Below are 26,206 nucleotides of genomic sequence, written 5' to 3' on the forward strand. Positions count from 1 at the left end.
GCTTACTCAGAGACTTTGTGCATCTGGGACTATGTTACTACAGAATTTAGTGACTGTGGCAGGATCAAACCTGAATGATGTGCACGCTGTGTCCTCAGTGTTGAAACAGAGGTCCTTGCGCCACACCAGGACCATACTTGAGCTGTGGACACAAAGGCTTTCACAAGAAGAAATGGCTTTGCTAAAGGACTATGGGAGTGGCAGGGCAGTGCCCAACGGGGAAGATCCTTTCCCAGAAACTGGACTGACACCGGCCTTAGGCGAAGGCTCAGGTCCTTTGTTAGATATTTCTGACCTACGGGACTTGGACCTTCACACTGTGTCGGGCAAGATTTTATACAGGTGCTTGGTTAAGGCTTTTAATAAGTCCGTTTTGGATGGCAGGCCGGACACAGTGTGGAGGGACAAGTTTGGTGGGGAAATGGACAGACGACCTGTCTGGAGGGTTCTGTACAAGCCGCCACTCACAAAAAGATCTGGGGACCTCCAGTGGAGAATATTACATGGGGTTATTGCTGTTAACTCTTTTGTGAATGTTATTAATCCAGGCGTAAGTGATGTATGTGTTTTTTGTGGAATTAGAGAAACGATATTTCACTGTTTTATGGAATGTCAGAGATTGAGCTCTCTTTTTAATACCCTGTCTGTTCTGTTTTTGAAATGTGGGGAGGTTTTTAATTCACTTGCATTCATTTTTGGAGCTGGCTACAGTCAAAAAACTCGATTTAAATGGCAATTGCTTAATTTTATTGTAGGCCAAGCAAAACTTGCTATTTATAATTCAAGGAAAAACAAGATAGAAGGCAAATTTGGTCAGAATGTTTTACAGTTGTTCATGGCTCTGGTAAGATCCAGAATTGTTTTTGAGTTTGGGTTTTACAAGAACATGAACAATACTGAGGTATTTGAGTCTGAATGGTGTTATAATGATGTCCTATGCAGTGTGGTAGAGGGTGAGTTGATCTTTGCTAGCCCATGGAGCTAATGGTCAGGTGTTGAAAATGTGTTTTTATGTTTTGTTTTAGTTTTTCTGTAATCAACCTGATGGTTTTTAATGTTTGAATAAAGGTTTTTGTAAAATTCAAAAAAATTCTCCCTCCCTCTCTCTCTCCCTCCCTCCCTCTCTCTCTCTCCCTCCTTTAGTTCAGCAGAAGTGAAACTGATCTGATCCTGTTCTGTTCGAGTGCGGATCTGTTCCGTGTTTGTAGTTTTGTTGATAATTGAAGTTGATGAACGCAGGTGAGTTTATACATTTCCACACTTCTGTACATTACTGTGTATTGTTACTTTATGTAGTTCAGATTGTTGATTTGATTTAAACACACTTGTTTTGAACAGAACACTCACGAACTAAACCAGGAAGTCTTGGACATTCGCCTGACATTCGAGTTTCTTTCGTCTCGTTCTCGGCTAATAAACATCCAAAAATGAGTGAAACTGCATCAACTGATTCTGCAGTAAACAAGGAACAAACTACAATCAAATATGTTAAAAAGTTTTTTTTGTAAATGTTTATTTTCTGTTATTGTGTAAATGTGAGCTTCATCTGAGTTGAAATGATAAGGAAGTGCTAAGGGAGCGTCTACAAAGTGCATGAAGCCGAGGTGTAGTTATTACCCAGTGGCATGTACCATTCAATACAACTACTGTATATAAAGTCCTACAGTATGGGTACAGTAAACATATATAGTGTAAACAATTCTAAAATCAATCATTTTAATAAAATAAACGATGCAATAGTTACCTAGTGACATGTACCACCCACTACACTTAAATTACAGAAACAAACCCTACAGTATGGGTACAGTAATAAGAAATTAAAAGTAAAAAAAAATAACATATTTTTTTCATATAACCAAGGTAGTAGTTAACTAGTCACCTGTACGAGTTACTACAACCACATTATAAAAGTCCTACAGCATGGGTACAGTAACGAATCATAAAATGTACTACAGTAAAGGTACAGTAATAATAAAATATAAAAGATTAAAGAAAAATTAAGAAACACAAGTTTTGATAAGATGAAGGTTGTAGTAGTTAACTTATGTCTTATACTACTTACTACAACAACATTACAAATTAAAAGTCCCACAGCATGAGTACAATAGGTAATCGAAAAAAAATTTAATTAACAGAAATTGAGAAACGTAAACATGAACATGACGCTCACAAACTAAACCAGGAAGTCTGAGCTGCTGTAAATAACCTGCTGTGTTTACTGGTGTTTCTGTTTATGTGTAGAAAAATGGCCGAGTCCAAAATTTCAGTAACTCAGGATGAGTTCAGCTGTTCAGTCTGTCTGGAAACACTGAAGGATCCAATAACTATTCTTTGTGGACACAGTTTCTGTATGGTGTGTATTAATAACTGCTGGGATCAGGAGGATGATAAGGGAACATACAGCTGTCCACAGTGTAGACAAACCTTCACTCCAAGACCTGCTGTGAGGAGAAACACAATTCTGGCTGGAGTTGTGGAGAAACTGAAGAAAACAGAACTTCAAGCTCCACATCCTGGTCACTTGTCTGCTGGACCTGAAGATGTGGAGTGTGATTCCTGCACTGGGAAAAAATACAAAGCTGTTAAATCCTGTCTGGTGTGTTTGGCCTCTTTCTGTGAAACTCACCTTCAGCCTCATTATCGAATTCCTTCTTATAAGAAGCACAAGCTGGTTGAAGCTTCCAGACGACTCCAGGAGCAGATCTGCTCTCAGCATGATAAACTGCTGGAGGTTTACTGTCGTACTGATCAGCAGTGTATCTGCATGATGTGTATCATGGATGATCATAAAGGACATGATACAATATCAGCTGCAGCAGAAAGAACTGAGAAACAGGTAAAAATATTATACAGCTCTCTTTAACAAGTAACTACTCATTATTATTTACACTGACGATGTTTATGTGGTGCTCGTACACAATACAAGTAAATTCTGAATTGTTATTCTGTGTAGAAGCAGCTGCTGGAGATCCAGAGAAAATTCCAGGAGAAAATCCAGAACAGAGAGAAGGAACTTTGTGAGCTGATAAACGCTGTGGAGTCTCACAAGGTAAGTTTTATAAACAAAAAGCTCTCAGGATCAGTCTGAATCTCCTCCATTAAACCAATCTCCATTAAAAATTTGATATTTTATATCTCAGGTAACTTTGCGGGCGGCACGGTGGTTAAGTGGGTAGCACTGTCGCCTCACAGCAAGAAGGTCCTGGGTTCGATCCCCAGGTGGGGCGGTCCGGGTCCTTTCTGTGTGGAGTTTGCATGTTCTCCCCATGTCTGCGTGGGTTTACTCCGGGTGCTCCGGTTTCCTCCCACAGTCCAAAGACATGCAAGTGAGGTGAATTGGAGATGCTAAATTGTCCATGACTGTGTTCGATATAACCTTGTGACTGATTAACCCTGTGTGAAGATAAACTACTGTTTCCTGTCATGAATGTAACCAAAAGTGTTAAACATGACGTTAAAAATCCTAATAAACAAACAAACAAACAGGTAATCTGTGGTCGGTTTTTCATCTGGTTTCTTTTCTTCACATCCTGAAACGGTGATGACTGGACTACAATATTCAGCTATGGTACTGCTTAAACTCCGATTTCCGTCCCCCGAGCCGCCATCGGCTTTGTACTTTCATCAAGATATCTAAAACTCAGACCTGAAACCGAGAAAGAGGAGAGGATGCTGGGGTGGTATGTTTCGCCAAGTTTATTTAAGTCTGCCTGTTTTTATCAGTGTTTTCATCAATGTTTTAATTTCCTACCGACTCTTGGATTTCTACGTATCTGCTGTCAGCGTTATACAACAGGAACTTTTTACCTGGGCATAAATTGCGCACGATGTTGAGTTATTCCATCAACCAACTAATGAAACTCAACAACTACACTACTCCATCGTGTTTATTAGTAATAAAACAACTTGGACTTCTTCGCTGATCCCACTACATTCACAGGAGTTCACGAAGAAAGTTTGTTTACTCCCAGTCTGATAACGTGATTCCATCTTTCTGGTCAGCTGTGCGCACTGCCGCACCGCAAACACGTCATCAGAACGCTGCTGTTATCCGAACTAGTAGCGGTGATGTTTCCATGGCAACACTACATGCGGAGCGGGATATAAAACGTGGAGTGGATTTCAATACTCTTCGGCCGATACAGAGAGAAACTGCTTCATCTAAGATCAAAATTGAGCTGTTTAACGCACAATCGCTTACAAAAAAATCCTGCCTCATACACGAACACATCTTGGACAAGTGCTTGGATTTGATGTGCATTACAGAAACCTGGCATCAGCCGGATGTTTTTTCTGCTCTAAATGTGGCCTGTCCCTCCGGCTATAGCTATCTTCAGATCGCCCGCAACACCGGTCGTGGTGGTGGTCTGTGTGTCATCTACCGCAGTGATCTGGATTTGTTCCTTCTGCCCCTGCCTGAGCTGTCTTCTTTTGAATGCTTGGCTTTTAAATGTAATGCCCCTTTTCCTGTGACAGTACTTCTCATCTACCAGCCCCCCAAACCTAACTCATTCTTTATCTCTGAGATGGATCTTCTCTCAACTTTTTGTACAACCTCTGCTAACATTATGATACTTGGGGACATGAACATCCATGTAAATTCTCCCTCCTGCCGTCGTGAAGCTGAATTTCTCCAGTTATTGGACTGTTTTAATCTTAGACAACTTGTTGATGTCCCCACACATACCAAAGGGCACACTCTTGATTTGGTCATCATTGATTCTGCACCCATCAGCAATCTATCTATATATGATGTGGGTGTCTCCGATCATAAGGCTGTCTCAATGAAGTTGCCTTTAACGTCCACCCGCATCAAGCCCAAATGTCAAATTAGTTTCAGAAATTTAAAGAACATTAATCCAGAAACCATGACAGTTGATCTGCAGCATATTCATCATACAAAATTTTCCTCAGTTGAGGGTGCAGTTGATTCTTATAATGCAGATCTGAGTAGCATTTTGGATATCCATGCTCCAGTTAAAACCAGAACTGTGACTTTCTCTCGCTCAGCACCCTGGTACACTGATGAGCTACAGGATATGAAGACAGCTGGGCGTGCCCTTGAACGGCGTTTCAAAGCTTCTGGCCTTACAGTGCACATGTTCTCAAACATCATCAAAAACAGTCCAGGAAATTCCAAACAGCTGTTTTCCACCATCAATCATCTCCTCAATCCACAAGCTCCCTCACTTGCGGAAATGACAGAAGAGCACTGTAATAAATTTATGACCTTTTTCAGAATGAAAACTGAGTCAATTCGTTCTGTCCTTCCTGGCTCCTCCCCTCTGTCCATGCAGACTAACCATTTACAGTTTGAGGTCTCTCAGCCCCTTAACTGTTTTCCAGAAGCCTCACAGCAAGAAGTCGAAGACATCATTAGGAGGATGAAACCGTCTACATGTGCCTCAGATCCCTTTCCTACACAATTAGTCAAAGCAAATATTTCTGCCATAAGTCATCTGATCACCACCGTAATAAACCACTCTCTCCAGGCTGGACATGTTCCTTTTGCTCTAAAGACTGCCATTATCAGACCACTTCTCAAAAAATCCACTCTGGATCCTGAGGTTTTTGCAAACTATAGGCCCATCTCTAACCTTCCCTTTCTTTCCAAAGTAATGGAAAAATGGTTGCTGCCCACCTTCAGGTCCACCTTAGAGACAATAATCTTTTTGAAAAGTTCCAGTCTGATTTTTGTTCTGCTCACAGCACCAAAACAGCACTGATCAGAGTCACTAATGACCTGTTAATGGCAGCTGATGCTGGCTCACCTTCCTTGCTCATCCTTCTTGATTTATCAGCTGCATTTGACACAGTGGACCATGGAATACTCCTAAATTGGCTACATCACACCATTGGCCTCACAGACACTGCCTTTTCCTGGTTTCAATCCTACCTCAGTGACAGAACAGAGTATGTTTCCCTCGGTAATGCAAGGTCCCAGACACATACTGTGACCTGCGGAGTCCCACAGGGGTCAGTTCTTGGCCCCATCCTTTTCAATCTGTACATGCTCCCGCTTGGTCATGTCATTACTTACCATGGAATTTCATTTCATTGCTATGCTAATGACATACAACTGTATTTGAAAATCAACACACCCTCTTCATCATCATTATTTTCATCATCTTCTCTGACATTGCTTACTGCCGGTCTGGGGGAGATACAGTCATGGATGAAACACAATTTTCTCCAGTTGAACAGTGCCAAAACTGAAGCAATCTTGGTTGGCACCCCGCATCAGATTCAGTCATCTTCCATAAACAGCTTTACTTTCTTTGGTCACAATATTCCCATTTCCTCATCAGTCACCAATCTTGGTGTAAGATTTGACTCACATCTCACTTTCGATTGCCATATTAAACACCTCTGCAAGATCTCTTTTTATCATCTGAGAAATATTGCTAAACTTCGCCGCACTTTTGTCACCTCCAGACTGGATTACTGCAATGCACTTCTCGTTGGGATTTCTAGCAAAAGTCTTCATAGATTACAGAGCATTCAGAACAACGCTGCTAGGATCCTGATGAGAGTGTGAAAATATGAGCATATCACGCAGATTCTACGTTCTCTTCACTGGCTTCCCATCTCTGTTAGGATTGAATACAAGGTCTCTCTCCTCACTCACCAGTGTATTTATGGATATGCTCCCACCTATTCAAAAGAACTGCTCACCACTCAAACCTCATTCCGATCCTTCCGCTCTACCAACTCAAATTGCCTTCTCCTCCCAAGAACCAAGCTCAGTACCATGGGTGATCGGGCCTTCTGTTCTGCTGCCCCTCGCCTTTGGAATGCCCTCCCTGACCATTTGAGGGCACCACAGACAGTTGGGACTTTTAAAAAAAAGACTCAAAACCTTTCTTTTTAGCAGAACTTATGAATAATTCTTAATTTATGTAGTGATTGCAGCTATTTTATTTATTTATTTATTAAGTAATTATTTGTAGTGATGTCTTTTATCTTGTGGCACTTTGAGATTTGTACACAAATGTAAAGTGCATTACAAATTAAATGTATTATTATTATTATTATTATTATTATTTATTGTTGCTTTGGATCAAGATGCTTAAACATAAATGACTGTATAAGATTTCTGGCAAAGACTTGAGAAGATCACCACATTGAATTTCCCAGTCCTGGCCAGGCTATTGTTTTCTGATCCTTAAAAGAATTTCTGTAACAGTATGCTACCACTAGCACATTTTACAGTATATATGGTGCTTTTAGGTTTCATAAGATTTCATCCACACATATAACTTTGAATTCAGGACATACAGGAGCAGGTGTGTTGTATCAAAAATCTGTGAGGAAGTATAACATGCTGATAAATGCAGTAACAACTAAAGTGATGATGAACACTGAAGAAGTGCTGGAGTTTAAGGTGGAAGGTAGAAGACTGGAACTCTTTCTTATATTTGGGAAGTAGAGTATCAAATACTGCATCACGTGGACATGATGATAGTAACATTTTCAATGGTATGAAAAATCAGGCCATTTAGCACCATCACCAAGCTATGAGTGATGAAAGTCTTAGTCTGGTCAGTAGCCACATATGAATGTAAAGAATGGACAAATATCTGAGTGAGAAACGTTTCCTCTTTCTGAATCTTCTCACAGTGTTCTGCACAGACAGCAGTGAAGAACATTGAGAGGATCTGTACTGAACTAATCAACTCAATTAACAGAAGATGCTCTGAGCTAAAATATCTGATCAGAGATCGAGAGGCAGCAGAAGTAAGTCAAGCAGAAAAACTCCTGAAACAGGTGGAACAGCAGATTGTAGAGCTGAAGAGGAAAGATGCTGAACTGGAACAGCTTTCACACACAGAGGATCCCGTCCATTTCCTCCAGGTAACAGCACTAAAAATAAGTATATTATTGCTGCACCAATTAATAAAATACAGCAGTACCTTGTAACTTGACATCCCCTAAACTCAAAATCTTTGAAACCTGATGCCTTTTATTGAGAAATTTGTTCCCTTAAACTCGATTATTGTTAGAATTCATTCAAACATGTTTGGGAGAGTCAGAAATGCAACAGAAAACCCGTCACAAGCAAAGCATCCTCTCCTGTCTTCCCAGAGGTCCCCTTTTTATAGGCGTCTCTCCCTGGTGGTAGCTTTGTGCATCTTCCACAAATCTGTAACATAGAGAAAACCCCACTACACAAAACACATTATGACCCATAAAGTCATAACACTCGGGGTTCTGAGAAATCGTCCATCATTTGTGATTCATCATCATCTTGTTGTTTCTCTGTGAACATTATCTGTCTGGATGTAGAATTTTCAGTCTCTCTCGGCTCCTGCTGGATCTGCAGAATCAGCCGCCATCACAATCAGTCCTTTCCTCTCATTTAATGATGTTACAAAGTCTGTATCTCAGCTCAGAGAGAAAGTAGAAGAATTCTGGAAAGATCAGTGTGAGAAGATACCAGATGAAGGTGAGTGAAGGATCATCATTCATTTACTTATTAACCCAGTACTGGTCATGGTCACAGTGAGTCCAGGGTAAAATGAAATACACTCACACTGTAGTTTCTCAGACTTAAAGTCACTTTAGACAAACACTGGAGGAACATGTCAAACTTCTTACTGGCTGTACCTGCGACACTTTCTAGTGCAGATATTTATTTACTGTGATAAGTGATTGTACTGTTACTCTCTCTGCAGTAAAGAAAGTCCGGATTACTTCACCTCCTGAACCTGAAATCAGAGAAGATTTTCTACACTGTAAGTTTCTTCCAAACACACAAACATACACAGTGCAGTGAAAAAGTATTTACACCCCCCAGTTATCTGTATTTTTACATATTTGTCACACGTTACTAGTTCAGATGCTACAGCAGCTCAGTTTGGTTCAAGTCCAGATTTGATTAGGTCCAAAACCTAAACTTTATTTCCTCAGATTTATTTCAACAAAGATCTGCTCTTGTTATTTGGAATTGTTGTGTTTTTATATTGCACGAGTGTTTAATCTTTAAATCATGAACTGATGACCAAACGTTCTTCTTTAATCCTGAAACACCATCACACAACCACCACCATGACTGACTGTTAAGTGAGATGTTTTTTATTGTAAAATGCTGTTTTAGCTTCATTGCAAGTATAAGAATTCGGACTCATCAGTTCACAGAACATCATCACCAAAAAGCTTGAGGGTCATTAAGGTTCTTATATTGGTAAATGAGAGGCGAGGCTTTATGTTCCTCTTAGTTAACAGTGATTTTACCCTGTGACTCTCCCATGGATTTTATTTGTGCTCAGTCTCCTTCTAATACTGGAATCATTAAATCAGATTTAAATTGAGGTCAGCAGGTCCTGCGGTTTCCTAAATGTTTGTTTGGGTTCTTGTATGTTTTCCTTGATGAGACATTGATGAGCTCCTGAAGCAATCTTAACTGTTCCAAGTGTCATTTAGAGATCATGGCTCTTACTGTGGTTCGCTAAAGTACTAAAATCTTAGGATTGACTTTGTAACTTTTTCCAGACTGATATACTGTATTACAATTACTTTTTTGATCTATTTTGGAATTTGTTTGGACAGTGGTGAAGTGGTTCTGACAGTGATCATGCCTCAGATTAGGGACATTTTTGGTCCCTAAAAAATGGTAAAACAAGTAAAACAACATTTTTGGTCCCTTGGTAAAACAAGTAAAACAACCATTTAAACTGCTGTCTGTATATTTTTGCTCCAGGAGGTTTTATAAATCTTAATGATTCAGTCACAGAAACCCTTGAAACACACACACACACACACTAACATACACCAACACACATTTACACAGACACACCCTCTCACACACGTTTACACACATTCACACTTACACACACATTAACAGACACACACACACTCATATGTGCACACACACACACACACACACACACACACTGAAACACAATTCAAAAAGCTTTATTAGCATGACGTTGTGTTTGTTGTTGGATTGTATGTTGCTGGTGTGTGTCTGTGTACTGTTTGTGAATGTGTCATGTTTGTGGGGTGTTTCTATATGTCTGTGTAGTGTTTTTGTGCGTTTGTGTAACATTTGTGTGTTTGTGTAGTTTTCATTAGTTTGTGTAGCATTTGTGTGCATTTGTAAATGTTGGTGTCTGTGTATTTGTGTAGTGTCTGTGTGAGTATGTGTAGGGTTTGTCTGTGCTTGTGTAATGTATTTGTGTATTTGTTTGTGTAGTGTTTGTAACAAATGTGTGTGTTTGTGTAGTGTACAATACTACAAGTAATATTTGTGTTTGAGTCGTATTTGTGTGTTTGAGTAGTATTTGTGTGTTTGAGTAGTATGTGTGTGTTTGAGTAGTATTTGTGTGTTTGAGTAGTATTTGTGGGTTTGAGTTAGTGCTGGACAATAATTCGATATCGATATATATCGCGATAGAAAATGTTTCAATAACGGTGATATGATTTTTAAACAAATTCGATCGATATACATTTTGTAAGTGCGTGATGAAGTACGCCACAGGCACGAAGCCAGTGCTCAGCGTTACCGCTCTGATTACACTACAACACGCTACCTACAACACGGTGGATATTAGTTCAACAGCTGTGAGGGAACGAGCATCCACAGTCAGGGGCGGAGCCGGTGTTACTTTTTTGCGGAAGCATTTTTGCACGCAGGTGCAAATTTTAGCCATATCGTCCAGCCCTAGTTTGAGTAGTATGTGTGTGTTTGAGCAGTATTTGTGTGTTTGAGTAGTATGTGTGTGTTTGAGCAGTATTTGTGTGTTTGAGCAGTATTTGTGTGTTTGAGTAGTATGTGTGTGTTTGAGCAGTATTTGTGTGTTTGAGCAGTATTTGTGTGTTTGAGTAGTATGTGTGTGTTTGAGCAGTATTTGTGTGTTTGAGTAATATTTGTGTTTGAGCAGTATTTGTGTGTTTGAGTAGTATGTGTGTGTTTGAGCAGTATTTGTGTGTTTGAGTAGTATGTGTGTGTTTGAGCAGTATTTGTGTGTTTGAGCAGTATTTGTGTGTTTGAGTAGTATGTGTGTGTTTGAGCAGTATTTGTGTGTTTGAGCAGTATTTGTGTGTTTGAGTAGTATGTGTGTGTTTGAGCAGTATTTGTGTGTTTGAGTAATATTTGTGTTTGAGCAGTATTTGTGTGTTTGAGCAGTATTTGTGTGTTTGAGTAGTATGTGTGTGTTTGAGCAGTATTTGTGTGTTTGAGCAGTATTTGTGTGTTTGAGTAGTATGTGTGTGTTTGAGCAGTATTTGTGTGTTTGAGCAGTATTTGTGTGTTTGAGTAGTATGTGTGTGTTTGAGCAGTATTTGTGTGTTTGAGTAATATTTGTGTTTGAGCAGTATTTGTGTGTTTGAGTAGTATGTGTGTGTTTGAGCAGTATTTGTGTGTTTGAGTAATATTTGTGTTTGTGCAGTATTTGTGTGTTTGAGTAGTGTGTGTGTTTGAGCAGTATTTGTGTGTTTGAGCAGTATTTGTGTGTTTGAGTAGTATGTGTGTGTTTGAGCAGTATTTGTGTGTTTGAGTAGTATGTGTGTGTTTGAGTAATATTTGTGTTTGTGCAGTATTTGTGTGTTTGAGTAGTATGTGTGTGTTTGAGCAGTATTTGTGTGTTTGAATAGTATGTGTGTGTTTGTGCAGTATTTGTGTGTGTTTGAGTAGTATGTGTGTGTTTGAGCAGTATTTGTGTGTTTGAGTAGTATGTGTGTGTGTGTGCAGTATTTGTGTGTGTTTGAGTAGTATTTGTGTGTTTGAGTAATATTTGTGTTTGAGTAGTATGTGTGTGTTTGAGCAGTATTTGTGTGTTTGAGTAGTATGTGTGTGTTTGAGCAGTATTTGTGTGTTTGAGTAGTATGTGTGTGTTTGAGCAGTATGTGTGTGTTTGAGTAGTATGTGTGTGTTTGTGCAGTATTTGTGTGTGTTTGAGTAGTATGTGTGTGTTTGAGTAGTATTTGTGTGTTTGAGTAGTATGTGTGTGTGTGTGCAGTATTTGTGTGTGTTTGAGTAGTATTTGTGTGTTTGAGTAATATTTGTGTGTTTGAGCAGTATTTGTGTGTTTGAGTAGTATGTGTGTGTTTGAGCAGTATTTGTGTGTTTGAGTAGTATGTGTGTGTTTGAGCAGTATGTGTGTGTTTGAGTAGTATGTGTGTGTTTGTGCAGTATTTGTGTGTTTGAGTAGTATGTGTGTGTTTGAGCAGTATGTGTGTGTTTGAGTAGTATGTGTGTGTTTGTGCAGTATTTGTGTGTGTTTGAGTAGTATTTGTGTGTTTGAGTAGTATGTGTGTGTTTGAGCAGTATTTGTGTGTTTGAGTAGTATGTGTGTGTTTGAGCAGTATGTGTGTGTTTGAGTAGTATGTGTGTGTTTGTGCAGTATTTGTGTGTGTTTGAGTAGTATGTGTGTGTTTGAGTAGTATTTGTGTGATTGTGTAGTGTCTTTGTGTATGTGTAGGGTTTGTATGAGTTTGTGTAATATATGTGTGTTTGTTTGTGTAGTGTTTGTGTAATGTACAGTATCTTACAAAAGTGAGTACACATTTCTGCAAATATTTGATTTTATCTTTTCATGGGACAACACTATAGAAATGAAACTTGGATGTAACTTGTATAGCAGTATAGATTTACTTCTGAAAATAACTCAACACACAGCCATTAATGTCTAAATAGCTGCAACACATGTGAGTACACCCCACAGTGAACATGTCCAAATTGTGCCCAAAGTGTCAATATTTTGTGTGACCACCATTATTACCCAGCACTGCCTTAACCCTCTTGAACATGGAATTCACCAGAGCTGCACAGGTTGCTACTGGAATCCTCTTCCACTCCTCCATGATGACATCACGGAGCTGGTGGACGTTAGACACCTTGAACTCCTCCACCTTCCACTTGAGGATGCCCCACAGGTGCTCAATTGGATTTAGTCCATCACCTTTACCAGAGGTGGAAAGTAACAAATTACATTTACTCGCGTTACTATAATAGAGTTTTTTTGTGCACTTGTACTTTTTAAAGTAGATTTTACAGCCAGTAATTTTACTTTTACTTAAGTATGTTTTGTATTAAGAACTGTAATTCGCTACATTTTAAATAACATTCGTTACTGAGTAAAAAAAAGAAAACAATAAAAAACTCGACATCAAACCTGCGCAAATGTAGAGCAGTGGTGGCTAAACTGTTAGATCCATAAACAACTCTATGAATCAGTTCATTTGGTGAAGAGATTCAGATGTATAAACCAATCAGAGCTTCCGAATTCACATTCTAGGTGGAATTTCAATCTCTCTCTTCATTGGTTGTTGTATAAATGCCAGTTTAGTGAGCGAATAACCAATGTAAGCTTTTTACCGGGAAAGCCGAGAGAATAAATGATCTACAATAGTTTTTATAAGGTGGGTATGGATTTATATATTCTGGAAACATACAAGATGGTCTTATATAAAGTGGATTATATATTTAATGGAACAACACATGGATATAGATCGGTAAGCAGATAAGTGGTTATGATTTTCTGCTGTTGTGTGATTGATCTGGGTCGCGGTTCTGCTGTTTACGGTTGGCTTTCATTTTGCAACGATAGCAAAGCATTATGAAATATTGTGATTTTTTTAAGTAAAACGGACAGCATAAATGTGATTGTAAGATTCTGCTGGTTTGTTTTTGATCATGTTCCTACGACGGTGTAAGACCCGTTATATTTTTTATAAGTGCAACCCTAACCCCCCCCCCCCCCCCCCCCCCCCCCTCACACACAGGTAAACACCTGACATCCCACCCCCCACACTATGTCTTCCACCAACCCACCAGCCCATGGTGTTTTTTTTTATTTCCAGTTCTAAAAGTTGGCAACCCTAGTTGGCACTATTGACCTGAACCAAGTTAGTTAGCGTCAAGTCCAACTAGTTATAAAATACAGCGATTTATTGAGAATAAACAGAAATAATGCTGTTTTTAATTGATAACAGCAGTTGCAGTCTGTTAGGTGTGTAAAGTGGTTAACGTTTACTCTGAGTACAGTTTAAATTTTAAGAGTTAATTTTTACTTGAGTAGATTTTTAGACTAGTAATTTTACTTGTACTTAAGTAAAAAATCATCAAAGTAATAGTAATTTTACTTGAGTACAATATTTTAGTATTCTTTCCACCTCTGACCTTTACCTTCAGCTTTGTCAGCAAGGCAGTTGTCATCTTGGAGGTTGTATTTGGGGTCATTATTGTGTTAAAAAACTGCCATGCAGCCAAGTTTCCGGAGTGAGGGAAGCATGATCTGTTTCAGAATGTCACAGTACATGTTGGAATTCATGTTTCCCTCAATGAACTGCAGCTCCCCAGTGCCGGCAGCACTCATGCAGCCCAATACCATGATGCTACCACCATGCTTGCCTGTAGGCAAGAGACAGTTGTCTTGGTACTTCTTACCAGGGCGCCGCCACACATTCTTGTCACCATCTGAGCCAAACAAGTTTATCTTGGTCTCGTCAGACCACAGGGCATTCCAGTAATCCATGTTCTTGGACTGCTTGTCTTCAGCAAACTGTTTGCTGGCTTTCTTGTGCATCAGCTTCCTTCTGGGATGACGACCATGCAGACCGAGTTGATGCAGTGTGTGGCGTATGGTCTGAGCACTGACAGGCTGACCTCCCATGTCTTCAACCTCTGCAGCAATGCTGGCAGCACTCATGCGTCTATGTTTTTAAAGCCAACCTCTGGATATGACGCTTAACACGTGGACTCAACTTCTTTGGTCGACCCTGGTGAAGCCTGTTCTGAGTGGAACCTGTCCTGGAAAACCGCTGTATGACCTTGGCCACCGTGCTGTTGCTTAGTTTCAGGGTGTTAGCAATCTTCTTATAGCTTAGGCCATCTTTGTGGAGAGCAACAATTCTATTTCTCACATCCTCAGAGAGTTCTTTGCCATGAGGTGCCATGTTGAATATCCAGTGGCCAGTATGAAAGAATTGTACCCAAAACACCAAATTTAACAGCTCTGTTCCCCATTCACACCTGGGACCTTGACACATGACACCAGGGAGGGACAACGACACACTTTGGCACAATGTGGACATGTTCACTGTGGGGTGTACTCACTTATGTTGCAGCTATTTAGACATTAATGGCTGTGTGTTGAGTTATTTTCAGAAGACAGTGAATCTACACTGCTATATCAGCTGTACACTGACTACTCTAAGTTATAACCAAGTTTCATTTCTATAGTTTTGTCCCATGAAAAGATATAATCAAATATTTGCAAAAATGTGAGGGGCATACTCACTTTTGTGAGATACTGTATGTGTGTATGTGTAGTGTCTGTGTGATTGCGCAGTGTTTGTGTAATGTGTGTTTGAGTAGTATCTGTGTGTATATGTAGTGTTTGTGCAGTGTTTGTGTAATGTTTGTGTGTGATTGTGTAGTGTTTGTGTGATTGTGTAGTGTTTGTGTGTATGCGTAGGGTTTGTATGTGTTTGTGTTATTTTTGTGTGATTGTGTAGGGTTTGTATGTGTTTGTGTGATGTAAGTGTGTGTAGTGTTTGTGTGTATGCGTAGGGTTTGTATGTGATTATTTAATGATTGTGTGATTGTGTCTGTGTTTGTGTGTGTTTGTGTAATGTATGTGTGTATGTGTAGTATCTGTGTGATTGTGCAGTGTTTGTGTAATGTTTGTGTTTGAGTTGTATTTGTGTGTATGTGTAGTGTCTGTGTGTATTTGTGTAGTGTTTGTGTGTTAGTGTAGGGTTTGTGTGTATGCGTAGGGTTTGTATGTGTTTGTGTAATGTTTGTGTGATGTATGTGTGATTGTGTAGGGTTTGTATGTGTTTGTGTGATGTATGTGTGTGTAGTGTTTGTGTGTATGCGTAGGGTTTGTATGTGATTATTTAATGATTGTGTGATTGTGTCTGTGTTTGTGTGTGTTTGTGTAATGTATGTGTGTATGTGTAGTATCTGTGTGATTGTGCAGTGTTTGTGTAATGTTTGTGTTTGAGTTGTATTTGTGTGTATGTGTAGTGTCTGTGTGTATTTGTGTAGTGTTTGTGTGTTAGTGTAGGGTTTGTGTGTGTTTGTGTAATGTATGTTTGTGTGGTGATGTCAAGATTCAAGAGTTTTACTGTCATGTGCACAGAAGAACCAGCAGTTACAATGTACAATGAAATTCTTACTTTGTTCATCCTCCAAACATCAATAAGTATTGTACATAAAACAAAATTAAACTAACACAATAAAAGAATTAGTATAAAACTTTAAAAAAATATATTTAAATTTAAACTATATAAAAATAAACTAAGGCAGTTCTGATAAATGTCCTGTAGTGCAGGGAAGGACGTTCCAGAAATTCTTTGTGCAGTTTTTATTACACGCTGGAGTGCCTTCCTGTCCTCTGCAGTGCAGTTTCCGTACCAGACTGTGATGGAGCTGGTAAGGACACTTTCCACTCTACTTTTGTAGAAGTTGCTGAGAATTTTGGTTGACATGCCATTTTTTTAGTCTCTTTAGGAAGTACAGTCTCTGTTGTGACTTTTTGATGATGTGGTGTGTGTTGCAGGACCAGGTGAGATCCTCACTGATGTGCACACCCAGGAATTTGAAGGTTTTCACCTTCTCCACTACTGTTCCACCTATATACAGTGGTGTATGCTGTTCTCCTCTCCTCCTGGGGTCCACAATCAGTTCCTTTGTCATGTTGATATTTAATGAAAGATTGTTGTTCTGACACCAGCCCACAAGATCTGCTACCTCCTTCCTGTACGCCGTCTCATCCTCCCCAGTAATAAGACCAATGACGGTGGTGTCATCAGCAAACTTAATAATACTGGTGGTGTTATAAGAGGCCACACAGTTATGTGTGAAGAGCAAGTACAGAAGAGGGCTCAGCACGCAGCCTTGAGGTGTCCCAATGTTTATGGTCTTTGTGCTGGATGTTCGCGTGCCAATCCTGACTGACTGAGATCGGTCAGATAGAAAATCTAGTATCCAGTTACAGCACAGCAGTCTCTGATCTCACGTTGTGTTGTTATCCTGGTTCTCAGCTCATCCAGCTTGTTTTCGAGGGAGCGAACGTTAGCCAGCAACATGTTAGGTAGCGGTGGTCGTGTAGCCCTAGCCTTTAGCCTAGCATGAAGCCCACCTCTCCTGCCACGCTTCCGTTTTGGCCGCTCTGTTCGCCGTCTACGTCGCTCGTCCAATACCGGTGCTGCTGGGCCATGCTGCTCGAATTCGGGTTTGTGTGTGTTTGTGTAATGTATGTGTGTGTTTGTGTAATGTATGTGTGTGTTTGTGTAGTGTTTGTGTGATTGTGTAGTGTTTGTGCGTATGCGTATGGTTTGTATGTGTTTGTGTAGTGTTTGGGTAATGTATGTGTGTGTTTGTGTAGTGTTTGTGTGTATGTGTAAGGTTTGTGTGTGTTTGTGTAGTGTTTGTGTAATGCATGTGTGTGTTTATGTAGTCTTTGTGTGTATGCGAAGGTTTTTGTGTGTTTGTGTAGTGTTTGTGTAATGTATGTGTGTGTTTGTGTGATTGGGTAGTGTTTGTGTGATTGTGTAGGGTTTCTATGTGATTGTGTAGTGTTTGTGTGATTGTGTAGTGTTTGTGTAATGTGTGTGTGTTTGTGTGATTGTGTAGTGTTTGTGTGATTGTGTAAGGTTTCTATGTGATTGTGTAGTGTTTGTGTGATTGTGTAGGGTTTGTATGCATTTTTGTTCTGTTTGTGTAATGTTTTTTTTTTTTAGTATTTGTGTATATGTGTAGTTTCTGTGTGTATTTGTGCATTGTGTGTGTAATGTGTGTGTTTGTGTAATGTATGTGTGAGTTTATGTGATTGTGTTTTTGTGTAATGTATGTGTGTTTGTGTATTGTTTGTGTGTATGCGAATGGTTTGTGTGTATGCAAATGGTTTGTGTGTGATTGTGTAGTGTTTGTGTGTATGTGTAGTGTCTGTGTGATTGTGCAGTGTTTGTTTAATGTGTGTGTTTGTGTTGTATTTGTGTGTATGCGTAGGGTTTGTATGTGATTGTGTAGTTTGTGTAATATATGTGTGTGTTTGTGTAATGTATGTGTGTGTTTGTGTACTGTTTGTGTAATGTATGTTTGTGTTTCTTGTCATGTGTAAGGTTTGTGTGTGATTGTGTAGTGTTTGTGTAATGTATGTGTGTGTTTCTTGTCATGTGTAGGGTTTGTGTGTGATTGTAGTGTTTGTGTAATGTATGTGTGTTTGTGTAGTGTTTGTGTGATTATGTAGTGTTTGTGTAATGTATGTGTGTGATTGTGGACTGTTTGTGTAGTGTTTGTGTGATTGTGTAGTGTTTGTGTAGTGTTTGTGTGATTGTGTGTATGTGTAGGGTTTGTGTGTTTATGTGATGTATGTGTGTGTTTGTGTAGTGTTTGTGTAATGTATGTGTGTATCTGTGTAGTTTTGTGTTATTGTGTAGTTTGTGTGTATGTGTTTGTGTGATTGTGTAGGGTTTGTGTAATGTGTGTGTAATGTATATGTGTGTGATTGTGTAATATCTGTGTGATTGTGTAGTGTTTGTGTGTAAGTGAGTTTGTGTGATTGTGTATTATTTGTGTAATGTATGTGTTTGTGTGTATGTGTGAGTTTATGTGTTTGTGTCTGTGTGTATGCTTAGGGTTTGTGTGTGATTGTGTAGTGTTTGATTGTGTAGGGTTTGATTGTGTAGGGTTTGTGTGATTGTGTAGGGTTTGTGTGTAAGTGAGTTTGTGTGATTGTGTATTATTTGTGTAATGTATGTGTTTGTGTGTATGTGTGAGTTTATGTGATTGTGTCTGTGTGTATGCTTAGGGTTTGTGTGTGATTGTGTAGTGTTTGATTGTGTAGGGTTTGATTGTGTAGGGTTTGTGTGATTGTGTAGGGTTTGTGTGATTGTGTAGTGTTTGATTGTGTAGGGATTGTGTGATTGTGTAGGGTTTGTTTGATTGTAGGGTTTGTATGATTGTGTAGTGTTTGTTTGATTGTGTAGGGTTTGTGTGATTGTGTAGGGTTTGTGTGATTGTGTAGGGTTTGTTTGATTGTGTAGGGTGTGTGTGATTGTGTAGGGTTTGTGTAATTGTGTAGGGTTTATTTGATTGTGTAGGGTTTGTGTGATGGTGTAGGGTTTATTTGATTGTGTAGGGTTTGTGTGATGGTGTGGATTTTATTTGATTGTGTAGGGTTTGTGTGATGGTGTAGGGTTTGTGTGATGGTGTAGGGTTTGTGTGATTGTGTATTGTTTGTGTAGGGTTTGTTCGATTGTGTAGGGTTTGATTGTGTAGGGTTTGTGTGATTGTGTAGTGTTTGCTTGATTGTGTAATGTTTGATTGTGTAGGGTTTGTGTGATTGTGTAGGGTTTGTGTGATTGTGTAGTGTTTGATTGTGTAGGGTTTGTGTGATTGTGTTGGGTTTGTGTGATTGTGTAGTGTTTGATTGTGTAATGTTTGATTGTGTAGGGTTTGTTTGATTTTGTATGGTTTGTGTGATTGTGTAGGGTTTGTTTGATGGTGTAGGGTTTGTGTGATTGTGTAGGGTTTGGTTGATTGTGTAGGGTTTGTGTGATTGTGTAGGGTTTGTTTGATTGTGTAGTGTTTGATTGTGTAGTGTGTGATTGTGTACGGTTTGTGTGATTGTGTAGGGTTTGTGTGATTGTGTAGTGTTTAATAATAATACATTTTATTTATATAGCGCTTTTCAAGATACTCAAAGACGCTTTACATAAGACAAATAATCAAAACAAATACGTACATACACCATACAAAACAAATCATAGTACAAAATCAAAATAGTACATCAACATCAAGAATAATTAAGATAAAAACAAAGAGAGCAGCATAAGACAGTTCATTAAAAATTAGCTAAATTATGAGAGAGAACAACAAATATAGAACAATTTCTTAAAATTAGACAGAAACAGGACAGATTTACATGCAATCAGGAAACTGAAAACTTTACAAGTTTTAGGATCTAGGACTTCACATTTCTGTCGTGATCTAAGTATAAAAACTATTAAAAAGAATAGCAAAAATAAAAGCATTTATTTCGTGTTGTTACAAGTTAAATGCCACTCTGAATAGATGAGTTTTGAGAAGTGACTTGAATTTGGACAGGTCAGGACAATCTCGTAGGTGTTTGGGGAGAGCATTCCATAAAGATGGAGCAGCTATGGAAAAGGCCCTGTCACCCCAGGTCCGGTGCTTGGTCCTAGAGGGTATGGACAGTAGGTTAGCCTCAGAAGAGCGAAGGCTACGGGAGGGAATGTGCTGATGGAGCAGGTCGGTGAGGTAGGATGGGGCCTGATTATGGAGAGCTTTGTGAGTGAATAGAAGAATTTTGAATTGAATGCGTTGAGCAACGGGAAGCCAATGAAGTTTTTGTAGAACAGGTGTAATATGATCACGGGAGCGAGTATGAGTAAGGAGGCGAGCAGCTGAATTCTGGATATACTGAAGTTTTTTTAGGATTTTGTTAGATGTACCATAAAGGATGCTATTGCAATAATCAATTCTGGATGTAATAAAAGCATGAATCAAGGTTTCGGCGGCAGAAAAGGAGAGTGATGGACGTAGACGTGCTATGTTTTTTAGATGAAAGAAAGCAGTTTTGGTGATGTGATTTACATGGCGGTCAAAAGAGAGGTTGCTATCAAAAATTACACCAAGATTTCGGATGTTAGAAGACGGAGACAAAGTGTCATTATCAATGGTAATTTGAAAATTTTTTGTGGTTTTTGCCAGGGTTGTAGGACCTACGATGATCATATCTGATTTTTCACAGTTTAATTTGAGGAAATTAGCTTTCATCCACAATTTCATTTCAGTGATGCAATTTGTCAGAGTGGAGTGAAGTTCAGTATTAATGGATTTGGAGGAGATGTAAAGCTGAATATCATCAGCATAGCAGTGGAAATGTAAACCATGCCGACGTATGATGTCACCAAGGGGGAGCATATAAAGAATAAACAAAAGGGGACCTAACACTGAGCCTTGGGGAACGCCTTGGGACAGTGGAGCAATGGCAGAACTACAATTGTTGATATTAACAAACTGTTGTCTGTTTACGAGATATGACCTTAACCACAAAAGGGCAGTACCAGTGATGTTGACAGAGGATTCAAGGCGGGACAGAAGAATGGAGTGATTAATGGTGTCAAAAGCTGCAGTAAGATCAAGGAGGACGAGAATATTAATTTGTCCAGAGTCTGAGGAAAGAAGAAGGTCATTTGTGACTTTGAGGAGGGCTGACTCAGTGCTGTGCTGGGGGCGGAAACCAGACTGAAATGATTCAAATAGATTATTGGAATTTAGGTGATCTTTGAGCTGTGAGGCAACAACACGTTCCAGTATTTTCGACAGAAATGGAAGATTGGAAATGGGCCGAAAGTTACTCATAATGTTAGAGTCAAGTCCAGGTTTTTTAAGTATGGGAGTAACAGCAGCCAATTTGAGTGATTGAGGGACTGAGCCAGAACTAAGAGAGGAATTGATTATCTCTGTGATAAGTGATGAGATAACTGGAAAACAACCCTTAACAAGTTTTGATGGAGCAGGATCCAAAACACAAGTGGAGCTTCGCATCCCTGTTAAGATCTCAGATAGGTCCAAAAGAGACACAGGTGAGAACTGAGACAGAGGCTGGGTAATAAATTGAGGTGAGATAGGCGGAGAAACAGAGATGACAGGGGAAACTGTCAGAAAATTGTGGATATTCTCAACTTTTGTTTGAAAAAATGAGAGGTAAGAGTTACACTTGTCAACTGTAAAGGAATTGGTAGTATTGTCAACTGGTTTGAGAAGTTTATTTATTGTGGAAAAGAGAGTCTTAGGATTTGTTGATCCAGCATGTATGAGTTCGGAATAGTAAGTGGATCGGGCTGCCGTAAGAGCGTCTTTGTAATGTTGAAGATAATCAGAATAAATCTGATAATGTACTGTTAGACCGGTTTTCTTATAAAGTCTTTCAAGCTGGCGTTTACGGGATTTCATTTGGTGAAGCTCAATTGTGTACCATGGTGCAGAATGACTAAATGAAACAAATTTGGTTCTCAAAGGAGCCAGCTCATCAAGACATGAGGCGAGTATGTCATTATAGTAATCGACAAGGTCAGATGAATTACTAGACAGTACAGGACAGACAGACATCTTTTTAACAAGAGAATCTGAGAAAGCAGAGGGAGAGATATATTGAAGATTCCTGAAGGATATTTTACGTTTAGCTCTAGTGATGGGCCTAGTGACCTCAATGTCCATGATGATTGTCAAATGATCAGAGACAGTAAGGTCATGGCTGGACGGCTGATGAACTAGGACACCAGTAGAGCAGACAAGGTCAAGAGTATGACCTTTTTTATGAGTTGGAAAATGTATATGTTGTGTGAAATTAAAACACTGTAACAATTCCAAAAATTCCCTGGCAAATTTACAGTTGTTGTCATCAATATGGATGTTAAAATCACCCATAAGCAGTACAGAGGATGAGAGGGCACTAAGCTGGGTTAAAAAATCTGAAAAGTCAGAGAGAAAGGAAGCGTTTGGCTTTGGCGGACGATAAACTACAGCAGTGACCAGAGGAGTAGGCCCTGACAACTTGAAAGCCAGGTGTTCAAAAGAAAGAGCAGCAGGAAAAGACAAAGTGGTTATTTTAATATCATCCCTATAGACTGCAGCAACACCACCACCTCGCCCTTCCATACGAGGTTCATCAATATACGAGTATCCCATTGGCGTGGTCTGATTTAACGTAAAATAATCCAAGGGTTTATGCCAAGTTTCAGTGAGACAGAAAAAGTCTAGTTCACTGTCAGATATAAATTCACTAAGTACAGTACTTTTTGTGTTGAGTGAACGAACATTAAGCAATGCCATTTTCAAGTGGTATTGTTGTGTAGTTGGCTGTGAGGAACGAGGAAGAGAACGGAGATTTGCTAAGTCCACTCCGGGTTTCCCATCCCACTCCGTGGACAGCGTTGTCATGGAGACTACACCGCTACTGGTGTGCAAGGCAGCAGCGCTCTGATGACGTGTTAGCGGAGCGACAGTGCGCACGGCTGACCAGAAGGATGGAATAGCGTTACCGTTTCGAAGATAAACAAGCTTTCTCCGGGAGCCCCTGTGAATATAACGAGGCCGGCGAAGGAGTCCAAGCTGTTTGATGACTGAAATACACGATGGAGTAGTGCAGTTGTTGAACTTCCTCAGCTGGTCAACGGAATAGTTCAACATCGTGCCGATCCCAGGAAAACTCATCCACCGTTCACCACCGGCCGCAGACGCGATGTACAGTAGAAAGAACAAAAAGTATCAAAAGCACAAATAAAAGTATCAAAAGTAACATAAAAGAAATAGATCCACAAGGTGTGTAAAAAGATGAAAACGAAAAACGATAAAAATACAATAAAATACGGTAAAACACGGTAACGGTAGCGGCAGCAACATGTTTGTGTGATTGTGTAGTTTTTTTTTTTATTGTGTAGTGTTTGATTGTGTAGGGTTTGTGTGATTGTGTAGGGTTTGTGTGATTGTGTAGATTTTGATTGTGTAGGGTTTGTGTGATTGTGTAGGGTTTGTGTGATTGTGTAGAGTTTGTGTGATTGTGTAGGTTTTTTTTTATTGTGTAGTGTTTGTGTAGGGTTTGTGTGATTGTGTAGGGTTTGTGTGATTGTGTAGTGTGTGATTGTGTAGGGTTTGTGTGATTGTGTAGGTTTTTTTTTTATTGTGTAGTGTTTGATTGTGTAGGGTTTGTGTGATTGTGTAGGGTTTGTGTGATTGTGTAGATTTTGATCGTGTAGGGTTTGTGTGATTGTGTAGTTTTTGTGTGATTGTGTAGTATTTGATTGTGTAGGGTTTGTGTGATCGTGTAGTGTTTGATTGTGTAGGGTTTGTGTGATTGTGTAGGGTTTGTTTGATTGTGTAGGGTTTGTGTGATTGTGTAGGGTTTGTGCAGTGTAGTGTTTGATTGTGTAGGGTTTGTGTGATTGTGTAGGGTTTGTTTGATTGTGTAGGGTTTGTGTGATTGTGCAGTGTTTGTGTAGTGTTTGATTGTGTAGGGTTTGTGTGATTGTGTAGGGTTTGTTTGATTGTGTAGGGTTTGTGTGATTGTGTAGGGTTTGTGTGATTGTGTTGGGTTTGATTGTGTAGGGGTTGATTGTGTAGGGTTTGTGTGATTGTGTAGTGTGTGATTGTGTAGGGTTTGTGTGAATGTGTAGGGTTTGTGTGATTGTGTAGGGTTTGTGTGATTGTGCAGTGATTGTGTAGGGTTTGTGTGATTGTGTAGGGTTTGTGTGATTGTGCAGTGATTGTGTAGGGTTTGTGTGATTGTGTAGTGTTTGATTGTGTAGGGTTTGATTGTGTAGGGTTCGTGTGATTGTGTAGGGTTTGTTTGATTGTGTAGGGTTTGTGTGATTGTGTAGGGCTTGTGTGATTGTGTAGGGTTTGTGTGATTGTGTAGGGTTTGATTGTGTAGTGTTTGATTGTGTAGAGTTTGTGTGATGGTGTAGGGTTTGTGTGATGGTGTAGGGTTTGTTTTATTGTGTAGGGTTTGTGTGATTGTGTAGGGTTTGTGTGATTGTGTAGGGTTTGTGTGATTGTGTAGTGTTTGATTGTGTAGGGTTTGTGTGATTGTGTAGTGTTTGATTGTGTAGTGTTTGTGTGATTGTGTAGGGTTTGTGTGATTGTGTAGTGTGTGATTGTGTAGGGTTTGTGTGATTGTGTAGTGTTTGTGTGATTGTGTGGGGTTTGTGTGATTGTGTAGGGTTTGTGTGATTGTGTAGGGTTTGTGTGATTGTGTAGTGTTTGATTGTGTAGGGTTTGTGTGATTGTGTAGTGTTTGTGTGATTGTGTAGGGTTTGTGTGATTGTGTAGGGTTTGTGTGATTGTGTAGTGTTTGATTGTGTAGGGTTTGTGTGATTGTGTAGTGTGTGATTGTGTAGTGTTTGTGTGATTGTGTAGGGTTTGTGTGATTGTGTAGGTTTTGTGTGATTGTGTAGGGTTTGTGTGATTGTGTAGTGTTTGATTGTGTAGGGTTTGTGTGATTGTGTAGGGTTTGTGTGATTGTGTAGTGTTTGATTGTGTAGGGTTTGTGTGATTGTGTAGGGTTTGTGTGATTGTGTAGGGTTTGTGTGATTGTGTAGGGTTTGTATGCATTTTTGTAGTGTTTTTTTAATGTGTATGTGTGTTTGTGTAGTATTTGTGTGTATGTGTAATGTGTGTTTGTGTATTTTGTGTGTGTGGTGTTTGTGTAATGTGTGTGTTTGTGTAGTGTTTGTGTAATGTGTGTGTGATTGTGTGTATGTGTAGGGTTTGTGTGTGTTTGGATTGTGTGTTGCTATGTATAATTACACACACACACACTGTACACACGAACACTACACACACACACGCACACACACACACTACACACACACACACACTGTACACACACTCTCTCTCTCTTCTATGTTAATTGGTTTATTTTGTGTTTCCTCTCCAGATGTTTGTCGGTTCACACTGGATCCAAACACAGTAAATAAAAACCTCCGTCTGTCTGAGGAGAACAAAGTGGTGACCTGCAGTGGAACATTACAGTCGTATCCTGATCATCCAGATAGATTTGATGGTTTTTGTTTCCAGGTTGTGTGTAGAGAGAGTGTGAGTGGACGCTGTTACTGGGAGGTTGAGTGGAGTGGGAATGATGGGGTTTATATAACAGTGTCATATAAAAGCATCAGCAGGAAGGGAGATGGTTATGAGTGTGTGTTTGGATGTAATGATCAGTCCTGGAGTTTGTTCTGTTCTCCATCCAGATTTTCATTCTGGCACAATAACAAAGGGACTGAAATTCCCATAATGCCGAGTTCCTCTAGAATAGGAGTGTATGTGGATTATGAAGCAGGAACTCTGTCCATCTACAGCATCTCTGATAGAATGAAGCTCCTCCACAGAGTTCAGACCACGTTCACTCAGCCCCTCTACCCAGGGTTTTGTCTTGATTATGGATCAGAAGTGAAACTGTCAGATTTAACAAATTAAATGTAAAATTTACATGAAAGTGTAACATTAAACTGTTTGAGTGATTTTAGAATCTGTGAGGCAGTGATACATTTATGAAGATTTTCTTTTTCAATTTATTAACCACCATTTATTCAGTGCTGTGAAAAAGTATTTACCCCCTTTCCTGATTTGGCAAGATGGCGGCGCGTGTACATCGCGTGTATTACTGCATTTCATTGGCTCTGTACTTGTTTACTCTGCACAATGACAATAAAGTTGAATCTAATCTAA

At 39.5% G+C, this 26,206-nt stretch overlaps 1 protein-coding gene across 2 annotated transcripts; it reads left to right on the plus strand.

Moving 5' to 3' along the window:
* Nucleotides 1-1,475: 1,475 nt before the first annotated feature.
* LOC134326649 (tripartite motif-containing protein 16-like) lies at nt 1,476-26,206 on the plus strand. 2 transcript variants are annotated; one of them, XM_063008833.1, is made up of 7 exons: nt 1,476-2,836; nt 2,954-3,049; nt 7,621-7,854; nt 8,287-8,446; nt 14,091-14,138; nt 15,339-15,350; nt 25,416-26,206. In XM_063008833.1, the coding sequence occupies exons 1-7, from the start codon at nt 2,234-2,236 to the stop codon at nt 25,952-25,954; spliced, it is 1,692 nt and encodes a 563-aa protein (XP_062864903.1). In that variant the 5' UTR covers nt 1,476-2,233; the 3' UTR covers nt 25,955-26,206. The 2 variants fall into 2 exon arrangements, with proteins under 2 accessions (XP_062864903.1, XP_062864902.1); XM_063008832.1 differs by lacking the exons at nt 14,091-14,138; nt 15,339-15,350 and adding an exon at nt 8,676-8,735.

The sequence above is a fragment of the Trichomycterus rosablanca genome, chromosome 14 (genome assembly GCF_030014385.1).
Source record: "Trichomycterus rosablanca isolate fTriRos1 chromosome 14, fTriRos1.hap1, whole genome shotgun sequence".
NCBI classification, from domain to species: domain Eukaryota; kingdom Metazoa; phylum Chordata; class Actinopteri; order Siluriformes; family Trichomycteridae; genus Trichomycterus; species Trichomycterus rosablanca.